The sequence below is a fragment of the Caloenas nicobarica genome, chromosome 1 (genome assembly GCF_036013445.1).
Source record: "Caloenas nicobarica isolate bCalNic1 chromosome 1, bCalNic1.hap1, whole genome shotgun sequence".
NCBI lineage: Eukaryota > Metazoa > Chordata > Aves > Columbiformes > Columbidae > Caloenas > Caloenas nicobarica.
This window is the reverse complement of record NC_088245.1, coordinates 82677990-82701851: the sequence shown is the minus strand read 5'-3', so window position 1 is coordinate 82701851 and position 23862 is coordinate 82677990. Positions and strand designations below refer to the sequence as shown.

General features: G+C 40.8%; 1 protein-coding gene across 3 annotated transcripts in view; it reads right to left on the bottom strand.

The window, feature by feature from the left end:
• Positions 1-21088, bottom strand: part of LMO3 (LIM domain only 3) — a 56919-nt gene extending 35831 nt beyond the window's left edge. For 2 of the 3 annotated variants that reach the window (XM_065650646.1, XM_065650662.1), the window contains exons 1-2: positions 19914-20009; positions 13156-13369 (exon numbers count right to left, since the gene is read on the bottom strand). In XM_065650646.1, the coding sequence (XP_065506718.1) occupies positions 13156-13369; positions 19914-19938 (239 nt within the window). In that variant the 5' untranslated portion in view covers positions 19939-20009. Of the gene's footprint in view, positions 1-13155; positions 13370-19913; positions 20010-21003 lie in introns of those variants that run through there. The other variant, XM_065650653.1, reaches the window with a different exon arrangement.
• Between the last annotated feature and the right edge of the window lie 2774 nt (positions 21089-23862).

Below are 23862 nucleotides of genomic sequence, written 5' to 3'. Positions count from 1 at the left end.
AACATACAGATACCTCAACTATCACCAGAGAATAAGAAAGCGCACTCGAAGCTGAAGTAGATTGGTTCAGCTCAAACAGTGTTTCCAATAAAAGATACAGGAACCTGGAGCAAACCAGAAAGAATTATACTGGAGACATGTTCAGGTCTCTCTCCAAACACACTTTTTTTGGTCATTTTTTAAAGTAATATCTAATTTCATCAGCCTGTCTCTTTAACTTGATTGACCTTTGGAAATTGCATTACGGAAACAACGAAAGCATGCTCAATATAGTTAGGACCATGAGAAGAAACATTTGATATAAATATCATGTGTGTGACTAGCCATTATTTATGTTGGGACAAATACAGCAATATGATTTGGCTTCAAGCCTTTATTCTTTCTTGCCCCTTTACTGGAACTTATTTCCCAGCCTGCCTTTTGGTGTTGACCACATCTGGCAGAGCCAAACATCTGCTGCCATAATTTAGCCATCTTCTTGCTGCATGTGCTGCTTTCATCTGTCTTCTAGTGAGTGCCTGTTACATTTTTCATATCCTTACCATGGAAGAGCTAGTAGAATGTGATAGGACTTTTTTTCTTGTGTTTTGGGTTTTTATGGGGGGGCAAGAGGGAGGCCGGCAACAGTGGTGCAGAACAGAGAAAGGTGGGGTTACTCCCAGGAGGGATTTCTTCCTTACCAAAACTCCTGCATTTGATGGGCAACCTCTGTTCACGCACCCCCACATCCAGAATGACAGAGGCTCTTCAGAATTAATCTTGCAGCAAAACGGCTCAGTTTGGAGCACGCGTACTGTCAGTCTTTCCCAATTGCTAAAAAGTGGGAAGTTGTCCAGTTTGCTGGCGTTCCCTTTAAGCGCAAGGAGGATAGAAAACTGACAGCAAGACTGCAAATCTACGGAAGAGTGATCTGCCCAGATGCAGCTGTCTTAGTGACTGTATTTAGTTTTATGAACAGAAAGCAAGGGTCCCATCTAACGACAACTGATGTTGTCTTCTCTTGACAAGTTTTCTTAAATTTGCAATTTAATAATTTTTCCTCCTCAAATATTGCTGATGAGGAAGGGTAGTCACCTACACCAGCATCACATATCTGTCATCTCTGGTATTCTGAAATTTCAGGGAAAGCAGAAAAAAAGGTGCAGCTGTTAACCCTTTCGCTTCTCTAGCTTCTTCATATAGAAACTAGAGCCATACCTACTTCTGCCCCTCGTACACAGCAGAAGCAAAAAGGGACTACAGTGGTCACCAGACAAATGCCACTGAAGCAGGGACAGATAAAAGAACTTTGCAGTGCACCCTCCACCCATCAGCAGTGGTGCCTTCAACAGGCAACATTGCATCGAGGCTGAATTAGCAGTAACTGCTGTATGTTGGGTTGTTTGTTTGTTGTCCTGTGACAAACCAAGAGGCAGACAGCAAATACACTGGTAATATCTGGTCTATTCCTCCTACCAGAGGCAGACCATCTTTGGATGTCACCACCCAATCTAAATGGCAAGGCACTGCTGGAAGCTAATACAGCACATGGGCTACAGAACTGTGCTTTTCAATGCCCTTTCTGAACAGACAAGCACACTGGCTCTAGGTTAGATTCAGTTCCACAAGAGGTCAGCTAGAGCTTAAGGATTCAAAGAAGCAGTGCTTAAAAGCATGGATTAAACAGTTCTTCAAAGTTTGGGAGGTAAGAAGGGTGGTTCTCAAGTGCCTTGCAGGGATAGTGGTTCCCAGGCTTACGCTGACAAAAATCACATCTTTTCACTTAGTCAAAACTTTCTGGGAAACTAAACATGCTTGCAGTCATTTTCTAAATTTGTTTCCTCCCATTCCTATTTTTGGGGGGGGTGGAAGGGGGTGGTGGGTGTGGGGGGAGAGTGGAAAAGGAATACTTGTTCCCTATACCAGCTTTTTGATACTTTGCTAAAAACAACACTTTACTACTTATATAATATTAACAGTATTGTGCAAATAAGCCAAACATGAGGCTTGTAGGAGTTGGTGAAAAGAACTAACTTTTCCAAAAAGCACACCTTAAAACCAGAAGGATCAGCTTATGAGGAGAAAGCGCTGGACTTCAGAAGAAAAGGACCTGTGGTGGTTAAAATGAAAGCCATAGACAAAAAAAAAAAAAAAGTTGTACATTTCCTAAAATAACCTTACGCATTTTTATGCACACACTTACATAAGATAGATAAAAATTACTTTTTCAATAGGTTTATCTGCCAACATAGTAAGACTACATGATAATAATAAGAAGTATTCATGGCCAAATTGTTAAAGAACTTGCAATGGGTGCTACCACCTACTCAATGCATTTCAGATGTGCTCTTATAAAATACACATGTATGTTTTACCTATAATTACCAGATGAGAACCTACTTAAAAGACACAAGGAATGCAGAGAAGACGACGACACTGTTAGGGCTATTATAGGAAAATGCTCAGGCTGTGCTGCACCTGGAGACTGAGAGTAATTGGGACCTTGACAGAGACACATCAGGGATCATAATGAAAAGCCTCAGAAGAGCACAGAAGACACCCATCGTGTGATGTGTGCCCGCCAAGTAGTTGTTTCTTTTTGTTTTGCTCACTGACTCTTTTTACTAGCAGTTCACTCCGCATTATGACTGAATTAGGTAAGGAGATGCTAGGGGAAGTGCCCTTGGCTGACTTCAGACTACAGCCAGGCTCATTAAAACCAGCACGTTTTCTGCAGTGTTTGCAGCATTTCCTCTAGGTTTCAAGATTGTTTTAATAAGTGAAATTCTGAGCAGAAGAATATATTTTAATTTACTTTTTAGTGCTACCTCCTATAAGGATCCAACTTCATGCTGGATTTTTTTTAATACTGTATAGAGCATAAAAATACATGAAGTTAATATCTTAATGAAAATGAACACAACCTTCTAGAAGCCTGAAGCTGCTAAGTACACAGGACAGGTTCATTAGCACGATTTTGGAGCATGAAGAGAAAGTGAACTGAGAACCCGAGATTCACAAACATCAACACAAAATCTCGGGACTTTCTAATAAAGTTTTGTCCTGCCTTCTACTGCTCGCTGTCTCCCAGGAAAACTCCAGCGAGCAGAGCCCATGAGCTGCCAATGGGCTGTACAGACAAGCCTAGAGTTAGACTAGACCCTTAAATTACCCACCAGGAGTTTGATTTTGGGGTGGGTGGTTGTATGTAGGATTAGCATACAAATAACCATCCTTTCCATCAGAGAGAAACAGGCCAAGGTTGTTACAGGTGTCAAAACTTTGACTGACATCCTAGATAGGGCAGCGAGGTGCCTGGCGAGGAGCAGAGTTGTGGGTTTGAGCTTTGCCTGGACCAGGGGGCCAGGAAGGGATGCCAAGCTTTGGGTAAGTGTAATCGCTCTACAATATGTAGCACACAAAAAACAAGGACACAGCAATTCAAGAAAGTTTGCAGGCAAAGTCATTCCGATTTTAAATATTTGGCTTTACTAAGGCATGTTTCTAAATTTATAAGCCCTATAGCTTTCAATAGGATTATTCAGGGTACATCAAGTCAAGCATGTAGTATACATTTGTGGGATTAGGTTAATGTCGTTTTAGTATAACGTGTTCTTAAATGTATCAGATTACAAATTAAATAAGGAAGCCAGCAAAAACTAGTGCAGAACAGCTCTTTATTGAGACTGCCCTCCCCCTTCTTGACACTTTATATAAGGCAGACACCTTAGGCTTATAAAGACTACTTTGAAAAGTTTTGGTGATTTTTTGTAAACCTAAATCTCAAATCCTAGAAAGCTCTCAATTCTGTTTAAAATTTGTTTAACACAAATTAGAAAATGGAGAAATTGAATTTGTTTCTTTATGGGAAAATGAATTTTTAAGTTTTCTACTATCTAAAACAAAAACTTAAATTTTTTAATGCAAATTTTGAGAAAGAGTAGTAGCTCTGAAGGTAACAGTCCTGACTTCGGAAAAACAAGATTTATATAGAAGTGACCATAGTTACAGAAGATGAAAACCAAGACAATAATTCACAGTGATTGCAATTGTTATTATAATCCCTAATCCATAGCCTATAACTCACTTAAAGTATCACTACCTAGAAATCCTTCCTAAAAAAATCTAAAAGAAAAAGCCAAGTTCAGTGATTGTCACTGGAATTTTAGAAGTTGATCAGCAATAATAAATTCCTCTGTTTCTTGGAGCAGATGTATTTAAGGGGGGAGTTAATTATCAAATCTCTATTTGTATCAACTTTTCTCTAATACGTATTTCTCTTTAAGGTATCCACAAGAAAATAACATCAAAAAATAAAATAAAAATAACATTTCTTGCGTCCCATGTTGGAACAATAATACTGTTCAATGCAGGGTTACAATATAATAAATACTATTCACTAAACTAGAACCCGAAACTCAGTGTGTGCTGATATTTATGGCTTGAAAGCTTGTCTTGAACAAAAATCAGGTTTGATTCACAAGCATTTTGCACATTTTAGTATCAAGAGAGACAAGTGATAACTCCTGCACGTGAAGTCACACGTGTGATATGAAAGCAGCAATATAAGAGCAAGGGAACACTCGCTACCTGGTATAGTGTTGTGTCTTCCTAATTAGTCCAATATATGTATAGTCGTGTACAGTATATCCAAATGTATAACTTGACTTATTATCACTTATTCACTTACTCTCACCTCCCCTGAATGTAGAAAAGATACAATAAAATCCTGGATGTCCTCTGTTCTTCCCACCACTCCCCTCCCTTCCCTCCCTACCACCCCCCCAAAAAATTTTTGCATGTTGTGCAATTCTCACTTTCACCCACTATGTGCCAACATAAGACATTATCGCTTTTGCAAAAGAAAAGATGAAAATCTTAAATTCCAGTACTGCAGAATGCCACTTCACTCAAGACCTGCAGGAGAATTTCCTAAGGAAGGAACATCATTCCAGAGCTGAACATGCCCTCCTCTTCTATAAAAGTAGCAATTTTCTGCTAGCAAAAAGTTCCCTTGTGTTGCGTTTTGTTATAAAATAGATAAACGGAGTTCGCTCTAATCCCAAAGGAAAATATTTTACAGTTAATAATTGAGGCCATTGTGCTCTTTGAAAAATAGGTGCTAAATACTCTCCAGTTGCTGGTAGCTGCAGTTCTGATGTAAGGCTTGGAAGGACTGAATTATGAATACGCTACACTGGCATTCCAGCATGACATTTCAGTATGTCCTTAAATTAAACCTGTGACTAACCTCACTGATTGCAACAGGGATATCAATATGCTTAAACTGCTAGCATACATTTAAAAATCTGTCTTAACCAGTTTTAGAGAAGACAGGGCCATATTGTGAACACCTGTATAACATGGGATGCAGAATTCCACCTTGATTTCTGCAAAAATATGTGTAAATATCATACCACACAGATTTGCAGAGCAGACAGGAGCATGCAGAACTTGGAAGGTATCCTAGCTGTAAACTGTTTCATTTTGATACATGGTTTGCTAAAGATCAAATTTGGCTGAACTGCTTACCCTGTTGTTTGAGCAATTTATATTCTCACTAGTATTTAGTCAAGATCTGATACTACTTTCATGAATTTTTGACCCAGAATATGTTTCAGGGGTTTTGTTTGGTTTTGTTTTAACACTTTTCTATATATTAGAAAGAACAGAACCAACAGTTTCTGTACATCCAAATTTTAGTTATTTCTAGCCCATTACAGATTTTTTTTTTTTTTTTTTTGGTCTGATTGGGTACAGCTAGACCTTCCATCCTTCTTTTTCAGGAAGATGACAATTTGATAGATTCATACATGCATCTAAAAAAGCAGCACATTCTAGAAGTGACTTAAACAGTCTTTTAAAATATGAATCTACTAATATCCATAGCCATTTAAAAAAAATACCTATCACATACAATGAGACTCAAGTGACTCAAATGGCAAAGGCTAATTGATTCAGAATATGCAAGAAGCAGCCTCAGGAAGGTGTAAAACAACAGTACCAGAATTATGTTACAGGGAAGTAGGTGAAAAACACGTAAAGGTTTTTGGCAATGTAGACTCATTGCTTCAGATATTTGCACCTGAAAAACTACAAAAATTCTAGACTAATTTGATCAGAAAAAAAAACCCAAAGCCTGTGACTATTACTTAGATTTATTTAAAAGGTCATCCATTATCATACTAAAGAATCCACTGGGAAGTTAGCCATCAAAAAAACAATACATTTAGTAAGGTACACCCTAAATATGGATTCTTAAGGACAGTGATAGTTAAGACCAATTTCATTTAGAAATCATTTGAGTATTGCACTGAGTATTGTATTTTGGTTTCCAAATCCACCACGAATATACTTAACTTCAGTGAGAAATTAGAAAAGAAAGCAATTCCTGAAGTCAGGACAGCTGAAAGCATGTGACAACAGTGTCCGTTTCGATGGCCAAATCTCAAGTATCTATTATGAAATTTTACATGAAATTTTTATTTCCAGGTGAGCAGTATTTGAAGTTTTTACTTTGCTCGCAATTATACTTCTAGGAAAAAACAGCTGTGCTTGCTACATATTAGACAAACATTCACATCAAGAAGGAATGTTATATATTATCTGGAAAATTTGAAGAATATAGCAAATACAATGTAACAAAATTCAGTAAGAAACTTTTTTTTTTTAATTACATAGCAGAGACTTCTACTCCGTTTTTGGGTAAAATATCCACATGAAATCACTAAAATTTCAAACAAATTAAATGTTTGTGTGGTTTGTTTTGTTTTGTGGTTTTTTGTTTGTTTTTAAAGAAGAGATATATAGCAGAAATCAGAACTCCTTAAAGGTACCTCTGTGCTAGGCAATAAGAGCTAAATATTCTTCTACTACATGATAAATAGATGGATTGTTTCACTTATGTGTCTGGCCAAAAATGCAGATAGTTTCCAATTAAACCTTGAATGTCAAATCACGTGTCATAATATAGTTGATAATATTTACTCCTGAAGTAAATAATTAATACGTGTATTATTTTAAAGATATTTCATAAAAACCCTAGCCGCAAAGTCACTTCTGAGGAAAAATTCAGCAAGGAAGAAATCAAAAGAGTTCCACTTGTTTTAAAAGATGTTATAGAAAATGTTTAAGCAGATCTATAGAACTGCTGTTCTTCCAGTAAGAACGTTATCCCATCCTCTGGCACTGTAGACTTACCTAGGCTGCCCCAAAATCACCACTTTCATTAAGCTTTATTGAGCTGCTATAAATTGACAAAAATCTTTGCAGTAAAATAATTTTCCACGAAAATACACTGTACTATAGTAGAGTAATGAAGAGCTGTAGGACAGGCTTTAAGAGGCACTGTACTTTCATCTGAAAAGTCTCCTGAAATTCTCTGAACATTTCCAGGGCATTAATGAGGTATTTTGACAACACACGAGAAGCGTCTGGTTTTCAAGAAGCCTTATAAGAGGGAACATTCACATTCTTGGAAATTAAACTGTGTATTTTAAGCCACTAAAAATAACACAATTATTAAAAATTTGGCAGCTCTGAAGAAAAATACCAGCAGATACAAGGAAACACATGGAACTACTGAAGAGCGTCAAACTTGAGTACACACATTTTGCAGCATTTCAACATGACTTAAACACTGATTTTAACAGCTTAATTGAATGTTTCTTATTAAAAGCTATCACAGATCAACTAAAATAAGAACAAGCTAAACTAACCAGAGTGCAACTAAATCAAAAGCATTATTCTTTGCAAGTTGGGTGGATTAACTGTGCGTACATGCACTACTCTCCTTGTAGTACACCCTTATCCCTTCAACAACTGTTAAGGTGTTTGAAGGGTTCCAAAACCTTTGGTAATTAGTGGGAGAGGATTTTTTTTTCTTCCAAGTCACACTAAGTGGTACAATAAATTTAGGAGAACATTAATCTCACGCAGCAAAATTAGAAAAAGCATACCTTTACACCTATCATTTTCAAATATATTCGAAAATATTTTTAGGGTCTATTCCTGCAAGCTAGTACTCCCTTGAATACTTCAATACATTGCAACAAGCATACTAGTGTACAAATACGGGTTCAGTTCTACAAAGCTGTAGTGAAGAAAGCAGAGCTCTCTTAAGCCTCACTTCTGTAAATACCTCAATATTCCTGAAAACTCAGAGTGCTTAAATCTTTAAAGACCTACCCTTATTTACTCAAGCTGGGCACAAAGCATACTGTGGTGTCATTTTGAAAACACCTTGTAACCCACTACCTGTGAAAAGATCCATATAAAGTATTTATACATGTATTTAATAGAGCTAATATCTTAAATGTTTGCAATACTTAATGTGCACTTTCCATGACACGAGAGAGAAATAGGATCTGCTAATCAGTAACAGGCCACAAGACATCTTAAGTCTAAGTACTCCAACATAATATTTTTTTTTAAAATAATAACTGCCTTCAGAGTGCAAGCAGTTGTACAGGAAAAGGCTGTTTTCTAAACTCTACTCTTTTCAGTCTGCACCCTTTCACAAACTAAATATTTTACAGAGGCAACTTCATCATGCTCATGGTTGAACACTTTACATTCTGTGGTCACGTCTCATTATTTACAAGATCTCATCCAATATATGTGTTTTAAAAACTTGGCTTGTCTCAGGTCTTCAAACCTGCAAGTAGGGAAGAAAAAAAAATAACAACACTCTCTGCCACTTTCTTCAGGAATACTGATCTCCTCATCTTCATAGCTATTAAGTGGTACTTACAAAGTCTGTAGTACATTTACAAGCAAAATCAATACCAAGGTTGAGCAATGCGGGGGGGTAGACTTTTGTGTCACCATCCCCCCCATCCCCGATAAGGTTCTAGATGTGTTTAAGGGCAGAACTTCCACCCCAATATATTAGTTTTGCCAGTCCTTTTCCTGTGATCTGTTTGCCTGGCTAGGGAAATTATGCAAAAAGTAATAAAAGTTCTAATTCAATTTCCATGTTAAGAGATGGATTTGAAAAAAAAAAAAAAATCAGAAACCATATTCTTTGTGTTTACTAAGAGATATGCACTCCAACATTTAGTGTCATGGAGCTGGAGTTAAAACCAGAAATGGTGAAGATAATTTAGCTGCATGAATGCCTGCTCTTCAGTAAAATGCTGCCAAAATTAAATAGGAATGAAACAGCACTTTGTAGTCATTGGTCGCTCAGCAGGGTTTGCATAGTTAAAAACCTAAGTGAAAAGGGTGATTGACCTACATTGCTACTAGCTTAGCACAGCTGTACTTTCATATTTTCGCTGCATCTAAGGAAGCTCATTATTTAATACAACTGAGTTACATGTAATTGTCGGTCTTTCATTTTACACTTTTAGGGGCCAGATATTAATCTCAAATGTGCGGCAAGGGTTACTGTGCATCTGGAAATATGCGTGGCTGCCCGTTTGCACATTAGGCTAAGTCGCGCATTAGGCTTAGCCGCTAAGAGATGGGGTTACACACAGTTGCACCTGAAATTAGGAGGCTGCCCAGGGGTAGGAGGACCTCACAAACATGCAGAAATCAATTGAGCAGATGGAACAGAAAGCAAATCTCTCGGCACCCCAAAGGCAAACACTCCGCTGTTTCCCTATTGTTTTGAGCAGAAGCAGCCCAGAACACACAACCAAAGCACATTTCATGCAACTTATACCTGCGGTTTAAATAAGTAATAACATTCCAGTTAACAACCAGTTTGACATGTTAACAGCCTGAGGGCTGTTAACATAACGACTGGTCATTAATGGCAGTAATGACAGATTTCAAAGGGAATATTGTGCTTGTAAATGGACACGCTGCCAGTCAGAAGAGAGGACAGAGCAGGGCAGGCTGATACATTAAGATGTCACCGTATAGCTCTGGAGGGGAAAAGGGAAAGAAAAAAAAAAAGGAAACCCACACACTTATTGCGTATTTCACTTACTGTAAATGGACTTGAAATATTGGCATAAACCTAAGTTCTTTAAATTAAGTCTTCACTTTCTAACCCGAGAGTGTATAAGCAGGAGACAGAAGCCTGCAGGGGAATTATACTCTGCATATCATTTTCACCGAGTATGTTATTTCTAGCATTGAGTCCTTTCTTTACTCAAGTCAGTTCTCATCCTCATTAACAAAACAGAGTTCATTCCTGCTGTGGCCACCCTAATACCCTTGGCGTCATATGCCACTTCTGAAACCACTGGAGTGACTTCCATGAAACAGATTCCAAGGTAAAGTCTCTCACACCCAAAGCATCTTCCAAGCTCATTACCTCCTTAAAGATTTCGTCCATCACCTCAACCTCTCCCAACCCAGAGAAAAAGATTTTAATATAATAAAATTAACTAATTTTCCCAAAGGAGAGACCTAAAGCAAAGCAAGTTTTGAAATTCTGAAGACACAGAGTATTCATGAAAAGCTCAAAGTCAGTACCTCAGCACTCAAATGCAGAACAAGAGCGTGCATCGGGGCTGAGAAGGTGTTTAGTATTATGGCAGGCATCTCTGAGTAAGAGATACTGGAAATATCTTTGCAAATAGCGAAAGACACAGACACACGGTTTGCAAATTTAACCATGAAAGTTAAAGCACACAAACTGGCTACATAATTGCTTATAGCATCTGTAGAATGTCTGCCTTATTGAAAGACATAATGAACAGAGAGAGACAAGTTAATAAGCAATTTTACTCTTTATAGTATCATGCAAGCCACATATCCTCTAGAGGGCACCACATAAATTAATAGGAACCTAGAACAGTTTCATATGTAGCAAAGACTCCCTTTATGCTTAAAAATTAAAAAAATTAAGAGGGTAGTTTGAAACCCTAATCTGATCATTAGGTACAAAGTAATTTGTTCTTTAAATTCATATCAAGTGGGTTGCTAAATATGAAAGCTTATTTGACTACAAAGCTAGAGAACATTTAACTAGTTTCTACATTAGCATTAAAAAGACCACTGTTACAGGTTCACTGAATAACTAAGTAGATAAGATGCAATGAGGCAAATGACTATCTGCAATTACCTTAAGTGCATCAGTTTGAAGTTTAATGTAAATACCAAGTTTAAATCTATGCACTCACAAAAATCACTAAAAAAAGGCTCATGGCAAGATAGCTTCATTAAGACTTGATAAACCTGGAGACAAAAATCAGAGACATCTTAAAACTGATTATAGGATTTCTCATGTATGCTAGTTGCACTGGTGCAAGAGTAAATATTGTGTATGAACGAATAACCAGTTCTGAATGTGGTCATGACAAACAAAAAATACAGTTTCCTTTCTCTGAATCACTTACTGTCAATTTTAACTGTTAGCAAAATATTTGTTCCTGTTAGACCTTCAAAAACCAGAGAGAAACAGAGTGTGTGTGTGTGTACATCTATGCTGGGGAGATGCTTTGCTCATATCTCTACTACTGGATCGCTTTTGCTTTTGATTTTAAACACTTGCTTTTAAAACACTGGGTCTGTTGCATTAGCACTTGGAAGGTTCAGTAAGTTCAAAATCTGCAGTGAATTCAGAACTCTGATCAAACACCCACAGCAGAGTTTTCTCACTCCCGCAGGCACTTGTTGTAGAAAGATTCTTAAAATGGGTTTTACAAATTACAATAAGCATTACCTTCCCCCCAGAAACTGTTCTAATCCCTCTCTCCAGACACACATTTTAAGATCACAAGTGACCTAGGTTCACGTACAACAACTTCCTTCTATTGAAACAGTTCCCTGCCAGTTTTTAAAATTAAGGTTTCGTTACCTATTTCTTTGACAGCTTTAACACAATGGCTTTAAGATGCAGACTCTATGCTAAATTCATAGCACTCTATCTTGTGTTCAGTTCAGAGTTTTAATGGGTGTCAGAGCACTTTTACCACTAGCCCACGTCTGAAGAACCTCACCTGCCTTGCAGTCTTAGCTCAACAAATGCGCAATGTCTTTGTGAAGGTTTGTGTTCTACTCTAGAAAAAATAGCTTGTAAAGTGGAGGGCCAGAGTACCAATAGTTGTTAACACTTTAGTCCTGATTCCTGTCCCAACCTACTTGTGCTGTACAACTTGGGAACTGACTAGTGTGTGGGAACCTCCTATTCGGTACCTGTGCTTAAGCTGAACTCGTAAGTTAATATGTTCGAAGAGAATTTTAATTTTTCCCCAATGTATTACTAACTTGTATGTCCCTTTAAAAGGAAAATGCTTCACTAGAGGGGCAGGGGAAATATTCCCAGAAGTTCACGTTAGCCTGGAGCAGCTAGTCTCATTAGGCCCCCTCTACAGGGAACGGAGGAAAGATGCTCCTATAGGAAATAGGTGCTCTGAATCACCTCAGAGGAGCCTTTTCTATTTACTCTTGAGAGCCTAGGGAGAATAAACTTCCTGATTAAGCTTAGCTCCTGCAAAGTAGCCCTATATATTCACATACAATCTGCAGACAGATTAGCCTGGCGCTGCTCATCAGTGCTTTGCTACGAGTTATACCTGAAATACTTTTGAGAATGTAGGTCCACAAGCAAACAAGACAGAAAAATCAGGCAATGATTTGCTATCTGAGAAGTAGCAACAGGCTCCCCACCATCCCATCCAGGTCATCAAGTTAAATCAGAATAGATTTGAGCCTACTAGCTACACAGTTATTTAGCACATGGAAGACAGTTGGTCATCTTGGTCCAGCTTCTAACAGCTGAACAGCAGCCTTCATAAAAGCTTCCAGTGCCACAAATCAAATCCCTCTGGCTAACGATGGGGACAAAAGTGGGTAAGCGAAGATGAGTGAAGCACTCCTCACAGAGTTCATTCTCCACACTAGAGCTGGTAAAAAACATGGACGCAGTTTCAGGTCACTACCCCTGGCCATCACTGTGCTGTGAGGAGGAGCCCCCAGGAGCTCCCTGGGGGCTCGGTGCTGTGGGGCACCCAGAGCGTTTATTCTCTTTCTCCACTGAGCACAGGGCCCTAGTATTAGCATCAGAAAAACGGCAGCCTCCCACACGATCCGGTTACGTGTGCTTTTTGATTCAGATTTTAGTTTTATTTCCATACTGCAGTTATTTGTTTTCTCGTCCTCCACATAGACGCAGCCTGGCAGCCCGCAAGTACCACTTATGCAATAGTGACTGTATAGGAAGGGCTGAACAGATTTAGCAAGCTTGCCAGTGAACATAAGAAGGATGCGCCCTACCTCAGATAGTCTCTGCGACAAAGGATAAGGTTGGCTTTGGTGTACAAGGTAGAGCCCACCTCCCCCAGGCGACAGTCACAGCAGGCACATTTCAGGCAGTCTTCATGCCAATATTTGTCCAAGGCCTTTAGAAGATACCGGTCTTTAATCTTACGGTTGCAGCCAGCACAACCTTTCGGCTTGGTGTCTGGCTGGACTGAGAGCATTTGTATACCTGAAAAACAATAAGACCAGAGAAGATTGTAAATAGATATTGTCTCGGGTGCGAGTCTCCCCCTTTTCCTCTTCCACCTCGCCACTCTCCCCACACCCCGTTCATTGACAAGGCAATCGTGTAGTTACAATGAAATAATCTAGAGTGTCCACAGCAAGCTGAAAACAATGTTAAGGCAAATTTGAGATCAGAAACTTCCACAGCTTCTCTTTAACACCTCGTTTACCTGGTCTCTTTGCTGAGAAGAAATAGGATTAAAAAATTAAAACGAAAAATTAAACCAGTTCAGCTGAAAAGTCATCCACTTTCACCCAAAGTATTCAATATTTAGAAAGCAAAAATTTAAATAAACAGCATATCTATGATGGCAAATATTGCTAAATCTACATATTCAGACTTATTTGTACTATCTTTGCAAAATATAAAAGCACTCCAGATTCTAAAGAAGAAAAGACTGAAGCTATTACAGGCACAGACCCAGAGTTTCAGGGAGGTTTGACACAGACATTTTGGTGCTGGGGGGTGGTGGTTTGTTTTTGAAGATTACAGGTCTTGTTAGACACATGAATGAAGCAATCAGATTTCCAGGGACTTCAGTACCAGCATCCCTAGTTAAAACGTACAATGTAAAGGCCTTCTGAAAAATCATCTCATTTGAAATAATCTGCACAAGGTCAGAGAGCTGCTAGTCTGTTAAGAAAAAACAAACAAACAAACAAAAAACCCCACACCACAAACCTATACAGACAAAAAAAACCACAAAACCTCTGCCCCACTTTCCAATCCCAATTTTAGTCAACAGCTACTTCGGGACAATGAGTACAGTGTCCATTAAGCATATATACCTTTTGATGTAACAGCAGAGAGCATTTAAATAACAATTAAAACGCCAACCGCTGTTTAAGGGAGGGAACTGGTAGAAGTGGAACACAGTTGAGTGATGGTACGCAGAGCGCCGGCAACCAGCTTCCAGAGATCCATACAAAAATCAATGCCCTCAGTTTTACAGTAAATGAGGAAAGTCACTGCCCCAAAGTGCTTACAGACTGGTCTCAGTTAATCGCATGAACTGCCATCCCATTACACTCAGACCAATCCTCTGAAAGTCATTCCTTAGAACAAGCAAAATCACAGCCCTTCGGATGCTTTGTTGGACACCAAACAGGCACCAAAGAGAAAGGGAGAACTGAACGCAGTTCAATTATTAGGTTATCTCATTGTTTTAAAGCCAATCAGAGATGTAACTTAAAACAAATGCTAATCACTAGGGTGCATCTGAATATTACAATGAGAATCTGTCAAGACTGGTGAATGAATGCTGTTGCCAACAAAAAAATCCTACCCCAAAATTCAGGGTATGGTACCCTATTATTATGCAGAGACTGGGAAAGGTCAAATAGAGCCTTGTAACAAAGAAAAGCAAATTCAAGAGCTCCTCATCAAGAATGCTCTACTACCTACTGTTAAGAAAGCTTTACAGTCCCAGTTTCTATCAGCAGATCTCGGTTGGTGCTGTAAGACACCACCACAGACAGGCAGGTTCAGGGAGCTACAACATAAACAAGTTTGGGTTTGCGTTATTTTGTGTGTGGTTTGGTTGGTTGGTTGTTGGTGGGTTTTGTTTTGTTTTTTAAAAAAAGCTTTCCTAAGGAAAACACAAAAATGACTAATCTTTGAAGCAATAGTACAGTATGCCTTTATGGATATTAGCACTACAAAGACAAGAGGCTAAAGGCTAAGTCGGCTGAAGCGTCCCAGGAATCTCTACACGTATGTGTATGTGGAACACATTGAATTCATGTGGACGGTAGCGACTGTACAGCCAGTTAAGGGACCTTCCAGGAGTGCCAAGCTGAACTCCCGAGTTTTACGTGCAAAGGTGATCACTGAATTAGAACTAGTAATTCTTATTGCAACATATGAGCACAACAGCCTTGCTCCCCTCTTTGCAATACGCTCCATTACACATTTTAGAGTCATATATTTATCGGTTGAATTAGCTGTCCAGTGATATGCACAGTTCTAGGGGGCACCCCAAAGTGCCACGGCAGTACCCCTGCATAACATGTAACGCTTATAACAAAAGTGTATGGTCTATGTTTTTCTATCAATAAATATAAAAATGTGGCATTGTTGCCTTCCCATTACTCCCCAATCAATGCTACTCACATAGCTCCTACACCACTTACAGACTCGTAAGATCTGTTTCTTGTTCACAAGGGGGAGGATGAGATCCAGCGACCTGCACAGGGCTCCACAGTAAGTCTATGGCAGACCTGGGAACGAACGCACATCTCTCATCCTGAGTGAGCACCATGAGACAAAGGCTGAACATTTACAGTATTTTCAACTGCCAACTGACTCCCTGAATCCAGGGTACATACATGCAACAGCAAAATGACATGGCTATAAATAAATGACTAAAAGCAGGGAAAGTATCAGAGATTTTTGGTAAAGAACCTATGCCAGACCATAAAGGGAAGTCCTGCCGGAACTCTAATACCTTCACTTGGTAGAAAAGCCTTCATCTGTAAAGTTGCATATCACGATATAAATATCTGTTAAGCGCCAACAAAATGCTTATCCCCAGCCTCTCTCTTTGGCTACGTAGAGTACAAATGCATAAAATCAACTACAGTTTGTATCAACTCCTTGAAACTCAGTAAAAAAAGTTCAGAAGCATGAAGGGGTGTTCTGGGACTTTAATCTTTAGCTCAGGGGAAACCAGGATAAACTAGGAGCTAACACAGTTTAAGGCTTTAAAGAAAAAAATCTTAATGTAAAAATTTTGTCGCCTGATAAGAAAGCGGGTTAGAGAGCGGAGGCTGACAGTCTCTGATCCAGGCTGATCTACTGTCCTGCGCCATCTGAAGGATACAAGAAGCCACAGGAACAAGGCTAAACAAGTGAATATCTGAGCAAACAGCAAAACAAGCCTGATCATTCCTGAGGTATACGCTGCCAACACAAGGTTACTGTATTACAAATAAAACCGCATCTTGCAGAATCTTGCACGTACCTCTGCAGAGTTTTTGAGACATTTGCTACATGAGAAAAGCAGACAGAGCACTGTCATTCATGTTGGTTAGCCCAAAGCCTCCTTGTAGAGACAAGCGAAAAGGGGCAGACACCCCATGGAAGTAGTTTTAGCAACTCTGCATGTCTCTTTTCCTGAGACTAAGAGAGAAGGTGGTGCTGACATCCCACTGGCAGCACCTTCAGATTAGGGATTCAATTTGCAGCAGTTTTTGGAAGGAAGGAATGCTTTTCTTCTCAGATACATCTGATCTTTTCACACTTTACTTGAGATGAAGCTGCTTCTATTTTAAGGGAAGTTGAAAAAAAAAAAAAGAAAAAACACAAACCCAACTACTTCATTATAAAAAAAAACAGTTACTTTTTTTTTTTTTTAAGTGTATAATGGATCTAAACAGAACAAAGCGCAAAACAGCACTCCAAGAAGTATTTTACCTATCTCTAAATTCTTTGCATGTATCCTTTTTTAACATGCCCTGGATTAAATAACTTAATTTTGAAAAGAGAACGTTTGCTTATTTTTCTTCTGTATAGTATGAATAAGCCACCTTAATGCAGACCACCTCACACACCATCTCTCTTCTCTTTCACGTTCCCATAAGATCGCCAATGCAGTTATACTTTTCAGATAGGCGCTTATGTATTTTTAGCTCTCTCTTAATTCGGCCAGAAGAATACCTGCAGCTTACTGTCAGCCAGCTTTTCACAGGCTGCTGTTTAAGTACCTATTTATTTCTTCGGACACAGGAAGGACCCTTTCAGAAGCTGACAGCACCCAGAAAACCATCCAAACTGCTCGCCGCTGAAATATGGGGTAGCAGCACACAGCGCTGCTGCCTGGCTGCCCTCCTCTCCCCCTTTGCCAGGAAAGCAGAGCTTATGGAGCACTTCCAAAAAAACCTCACAACTCCGTTAGTGCTACACGCAGGCTGTTAAAAAAAAAAAAAAAATGAAACCCAGCTTTCCCTTCAGTTCTGCAGAGTCCTACCCATGCTTTGCATCACAGAGCAGATCTGTTCTCAGCACTGAGAAATTTCAGTGCTTAGTCTGTCACTGTCAAACAAAGCCTTTGTATTTCACCCCAATATGCTCTCAAGGGCTTCCTCTATCCTCCCCTCTATTCCCTCCCTCCGAGATACTGCACATAAACTGCAGAGCTGTGTCAGGAATAAGACTTCTTCATCACCATCCACCACCTTTAGGATTTTTGAAGGAAGAACTTAATAGCATGATTTGCAGGATTTTGGATTTCCCTCAGTCTCCCCAAATAAGTTTGATGCAACTGACTCCCATCCCTGGTTACTGTTATTATCCTGAGAAGAAACACTGTCAACTGATTTGTAACTATGATTTCAGGATAAAGAGGAAAGATTGCTGGAGAAAACTGAATTAGGCTCCTGGAGGAAGGCACAGAAACTAAAATCCATTTCACTTCAATCACTACCCTTCTCAAAAATCAAAGAGAATGAAGATATGACGTACTGAACTCTATTTTGTTAGTGATGTTGTAGCATTTGTAAGCAGGATTGGTCCCTGACGGTGCTGAGTACAGCACAAGACCCACAGAACTCTGTTTCTGGTTTGTGGTACAGATGTCTTTGAAAGGCATGTTAAGGAAGGAAGTCTTAGATATTATTATGCACTGGATCACTTAAAAACTTTTAAAGACCCCTCTCCCCCCGCCTCCTTTGCGGATGCATGCACACGGTTCTACCAAGGACAGTAATGCGTACAGTGAGAAAGGGAAAGCTTGCCTCTACTTTAAAAAAAAAAAAAAATCAGTTTGGAGCAAATTAAGTATCAGTGCACTGATCTTTAAAAGACAGCAAACTGACAGACAATATGCAGTCAACAAGAGAGTTGGAGATCTAGTAGAAGATAAAAAGAATACTTTTCTGATGCTTTCCTACTTTGTAGCTTCATCCTAAAAGCATTCAGAGCTCCAATTATTCAGGACAATACACACAGAGACTTAAAAAAAAAAAAAAAGTTAAGGTTTCAGAAGCTAAGAAACATTTCAGAACTCGCATGTAGCACATCAGGAGTCGTAACTAGTTTTAGATTGGCATGTAAATTGTTCTGTGTAAATTCTTATTGCCTCCGAGACCCTGCTATTCTGAGTTATTTGACAGTTTAAGGGAAATCATAATTAAAAAAAGAGACATAAATAATAGCCTGTGCAGTGTGGTGCACAGAAATAAGTAGAACCATTTCATTTAAACTCTGGTGAGCTTTTAATTGCCTGGATTGCATTGTGAACCAGCCTAACGGTTGATTGCCTCCATTATGCTCTCTTGTTCTGTGCCATTCATCCACACAGTCTCAGCTTCTGTAGTTAACACAACAAAGTAACCGCAACTCCATAACACTCAGGTTTTTTAAAAAAGAAATAAAAGTAAGGATTTTAGTGCTCTGAATATATTCTCTTCTGTATACTTTTGAGTTAATTTTCTGTGGTATATAACTAAACTTCACCTCTTGCACCTTCTTCTACAGAGGAAACTGATTTTTTTAATAGGAGGTGGGTTGGGAAGTGGAAAAAAAAAAAAAAAGAGGTTAGGTAAAAACTAAAAATGGGAATGCAGTCCCACAGCTGGCAGCAGTGATACAAATTAAAAGAATTTGGCCAACATGGCTAGTCGATTGCCAAGAGACACCAAACAAAAGATTTCTCTTCTTCTTCTCCCTTCTCTTTTTGAAAGCTAGATTGGGCCTAAAAGCTTGTTTCTCCCTGTTCACTGGCCCAGAGCATCCCTGCAGGCTGTAGCCCCCTAAGGGACAACACAGCAAATAGATGTACCCAGACTTCAGGGATGGGAGCTGCTTAGCTATGTTGCTACCCCTCCTGTGTCCCCCCCACTTCTCTCCTCCCTGCCCCCCCACTCCCTCCCTCCCTTTTTTAGAGCAGTGGTGCTGGGAACCAATTTGATTCCCTTTTTCTCCAATGCAGCTGCAAGGCTCAGAGATACTGACATTTTTCCACTCTTATCAGTTTAATTACAGTTACCATGGCAGCAAAGTGCTAGTGCTTGGCAAAGGCCAACAAGAGATTTGCAAGACTGAGTTCAATTTTGATGCAGCTCACATGCAAAATAAAAAAATAAATAAGAAACATACACCCTACAACAAAGAATCCCTTCTGGAGTTGGACGCTCAAGCCTTTTGTGCTAATTCCTTTTCAAGCATCACAGGGATGGGGCGACGGGGAGAAGAGAGGAGAGGAAGGTGTCGGAAAAGCATGTAGCGATATTGTTGCACCTAGCAAGATTAATTGGGTTAAACAGCGGTCCTACAAAGCTGTCCTAGGAAGAGGCATTTTGGGTCTCTTTAGAGCACACGCAAACACAGACGCTCGCTACGGCAACGCATTCAGGATGGAAGAGGCAAGAGAAACACGGTCGTTGTCTCCCTCTTCACACCCCCTTTCCTTCCCCCCCCCCCCCCATCTCGACCTCAACGCGCAGCGCTTCTGCTCCGGGCGCGCTAAAACAGGACACCGCCGCCTTACCAAAACTTTTCTCCTTTTTCTGCATGAGTTGATCCACGGGCGCCTGGAGAGCTCCTTCTCATTGAAGCACCAAATCCCGGCAAAAGTAGCAAGTGCTTCTCCGGCTCGGGTCAAGTGAGCGGGAGCGCGGCGCGCCGCAGCGGAGGCGGGGGGGGGGGGGGAGGAGCGGGGCGGGGGGGGGGAGCCGGCACACCCCGAGCCACCGGCCACGCTCAGCAATGGCGAGCGACAAAGCCACATGCTCCCCTAACTCTGCCCGTAAGCCTATAATCCCAGTGGTCTCTTAGCTTTGTTGTAACAAATGGGTTTGATTAAACTGTCACATGCGGCGTTAGCATACCGTCTCGTGCTCGGTGTGAAGGGCGGGGGGGGGGGGGGGGGGGGAAGAGGGAGGGAAAAAAATTTAAAAATCGTAGACAGAAGTACTATTTCATAACGCCAGCGTGGCTGCCCTTCTCTCACACCGGTCCAAGGGAGGCTGCGTGAGCCCGGACCCCGGCAGCCCGTCTGCGCCCGGCGCGTCCCTGCCTCCCCCGGCCCGCTCTGCCCCCCCGGGGCTCCCCACCCCGGCTGCACCGCGCTCCTGCCTCCGCTCTGCCCAAAGGGTTAAAGCCCTGCACCGAACCACTCACAAATTAAGCTGCTGTACGGGGAGGCTTGTGGATTAAAGCTGGGGAGTGGGAAATTAACCGACTCCCTTGATAATTGGGAGTACGTTTCGAGAAGCTCTGCAAGAAGCAAGAATAATAATAACAATAATAACGGGGCGGGGGGGGGGGGGGGCGGGCTGCTGCTGCAATTCTTTGTTAACTTTCACTGCTATTTCTCGAGACATACAGTTAGATGGGTTTCGCTCAGCATCCTCCGCTTGCATGTATTTCATGTCTCATCATAAAAATAATGAAGCCTCACATGATTTAAACAAAACAGTCTCAGCAGAGCTGCAGCTTGAGTGAAAGTTGCAGTGCAGAGATGTGTGTGTGTGTATATTGCAGCCCCAGCTTATGACTCAGAGAGAGAGGAAGAGAGAGAGATGCAGACACACACACACGAATGACCCAAAGCTTATGTACACAGTTGCCTCACTTACCTTCTCAATTAAGCGATACAGGGGAGGCAGTTCAATAAGCACAGTGGCTGCTTTGTAGCTCTTCTCCTTGGGAAAGGTCAAAAAGAAGCATTGTTTGGGGAAAAAAATAAAGAGGGGGTGGGAGAGATGGGGAGGGAGATCGCTATTCTTTAAGTTTAAAATAATGAGGTCCTCAAGGATCCGCCAAGTAATTGTGTTGACCGCATCCGAGCTACAGGTGTCCTCCTTTTAGTATCTTGCAGTCCAAGGCTGTCTGTCTCCGTCCTGGCTGAAGACAACTTACCTAAAGCAGCGTGTGAGGAGCCGAGTTGAATGAAGTCAGGGCTTTATCAGCTGCAAAATGCAATCCCTTACCAGCCAGACATAATACAGCAAAAGAAAAGGTCACTCAGTTATTACTGAGCCAGCAGAGCTCATGCAGTTCTTGTGGAAGACCACAGAGAAGCAGCTCCCTTCCGATTTAAGGCTATTTACCTCTCTCCCCCTCCACCCACCCTTCCTCTTCCCCCTCCCCCCTCCCAACTCCCCCTTTCTCTCTCTCCCTCTTTCTCGTTCTGCAGCTCGCTCAAGTACAGCCGCCCTCGGAAAGTGCAAAGCAGCCAGGAGACAGATTGGGCTTTGTTGGTAATTTCCCATGGTGAAAATTTACAAGCCTGCAAGTGCAGTCAGCAAAACCACATGCATATGCTAGACACAAACACCAGGGACACACGCACGCACACACAAGTGACCTCTACTGAAGCGGCTCAGAATCACCTTCCCAGAGAGTGCTCCAGCAGCAGACCTGGGGAAACAGGGGAGCGTGTGTGTCCCCCCCGCCCATCACTCCTCCCAAAATACTTCGCTTAAACAAAACAATAAGTTACCAAAAAAAAAAAAAGGCAAGATACATATCTCTCTATTAATGAGTAATGAGAAAAATCCCTGAAGGTGAAAACGCTGCCTCTCTCTCCGTGCTAAATCTGAGCTGCTCAGTAAGGAGTGGAAACTCCGGCATGAAAGTTTCCCGCTCCTCGGCGCGGTGCGCGGCCGCCGGCTGCGCGTCCCTCGGCCCCGGCCCCGCCGCACGCCGGGCACCGCTTGCTACATGCCACCACCCTCACTGCACTGTTTAAGCCGAATGCTGAAGGAAGACAAGCCGTTTCCCCCCCCTACGGGATCCTCGTCCCAGGAGCTGAAGACAGATCCTTATCCTCGACCTCGTGGTGGAGGGGGGAAAAAAAAAATAATAGACACGGATGTGTTATAGAGGTTGAACACCCTTGACCAAGAAGAGATAGACAGACATGCAAACACAGAAGAGATACAGCACGCTTTGATATTCAGTCACACTCACAGATGATTGTTTCTTCGTGTTTTATAATAAAGATGTTGAGCCTAGCCTACTGTAAATAAAGTTAAAAAAATCCAAAGCATCTTCCTCTAAGAGCCATCTGCAGTTGGAGAAAGCCCAGATTAAGAATTTGTGAATACAGTTTTCAGACTTCAAAGTGAATATCTGTTGTCTGCTATTAGAAGCACCACACTAGATTTCCACAAAGCTTTGAAAGATGTCAGCTTACAATATACCCTAAATTTGAATGACACTCATATTATAGAAGTCTTTCAAGACCCAAGAAAGATTTAAAAGCATTGAAGTGCTCTGCCATCTACACCCCTCCCTCATATAATCCAGCAGTTCTAATAAAAAAATCAAAGCAACCTCAGAAATGCCTATGTTTAGGACAGGCCCCCCCCGCCCCCCCCTTAAAGTAAGCGTCTCTCTCCTTTTTTTTTTTTTGATAGATAGCTACGTATAAAGGTTCCTGGAGCAAGCATACTGTGCAATGAACAATTCCTGAATGTCTTGCCCCCTCTCCCCTCTAAGTAGTAACAAAACTCAGCCACAACCAACCTGAGCAAGAACCCGAAAGGCACAGAGACAGTAGACTGACAGAGCCCCTTTCTGCTGGTTTGATCTGCACATAGAGAAAAGCAAAACTTGACAGAAAGCTGCTTCTCTCCTGCACGCACCCATACGCTCAGGAGAGCCTCACTTCCCTCTGTTTATAGACTACCTCTGCCACAACCACTCTGAAAATACAGCAGTGTGTGTGTGTGTGCCTCCCTCCACCAATGTACTCAGAAGGAGAAGAAAAGTGGGAGGGAGAAGTTATGTGTGGGGAAAGGGAGAAATAAAATCAAAACAAATGGTACAGCTAATGAGGACAATTAAATTAATTATGTTCAAGGAGATGAGATTTTTTTTCCCTCCAACTGTATGATCTGTTACCCCTCGCTGGCAACTGCTGCTCTGTAATTCATGGCAACTGATTAGTGCATCTATGCAAATCTTTGTTTAAATCATTCAACTAATTAAATGATGGGATTATTCCTCTGCCTACGGTGACATCATTCGCAGTAATTAGTACTCTATTTGGACTGTGGCAATAAGATACCCGATGTCAACACCAACCTGCAAAGACATTAACCACTTTGTCACTTTGTGTGTATGTGTGTGTGCATGTGCGTGTGCGGGAAAGAGAAAGGAACAAACACGCAGATCTAATTGCATCTTCCACCCCTCTTTATAATCCCCCACCAATCAAGGATTCTTTAAAAAAAAAAAAAAAACTTACTGAATAATATGCCAAACCACATGTGTAAAGGAATAAAATGGAATAGTTAACATTCAGCTCCATGCCATTCATTTCCCCCTAAAATGTAATGATAATTAGATGGGTCATAAAATGCTCTTCTTTTCATTATGACTGATGAAATGCATTAAAGCTGACAGGGTATTACCTGACAGTAATTAGGTTTTGTCATGAATTAAATTATTTGAAAGCAGGCTATCTCCCCAATCATGCAATTTACAGC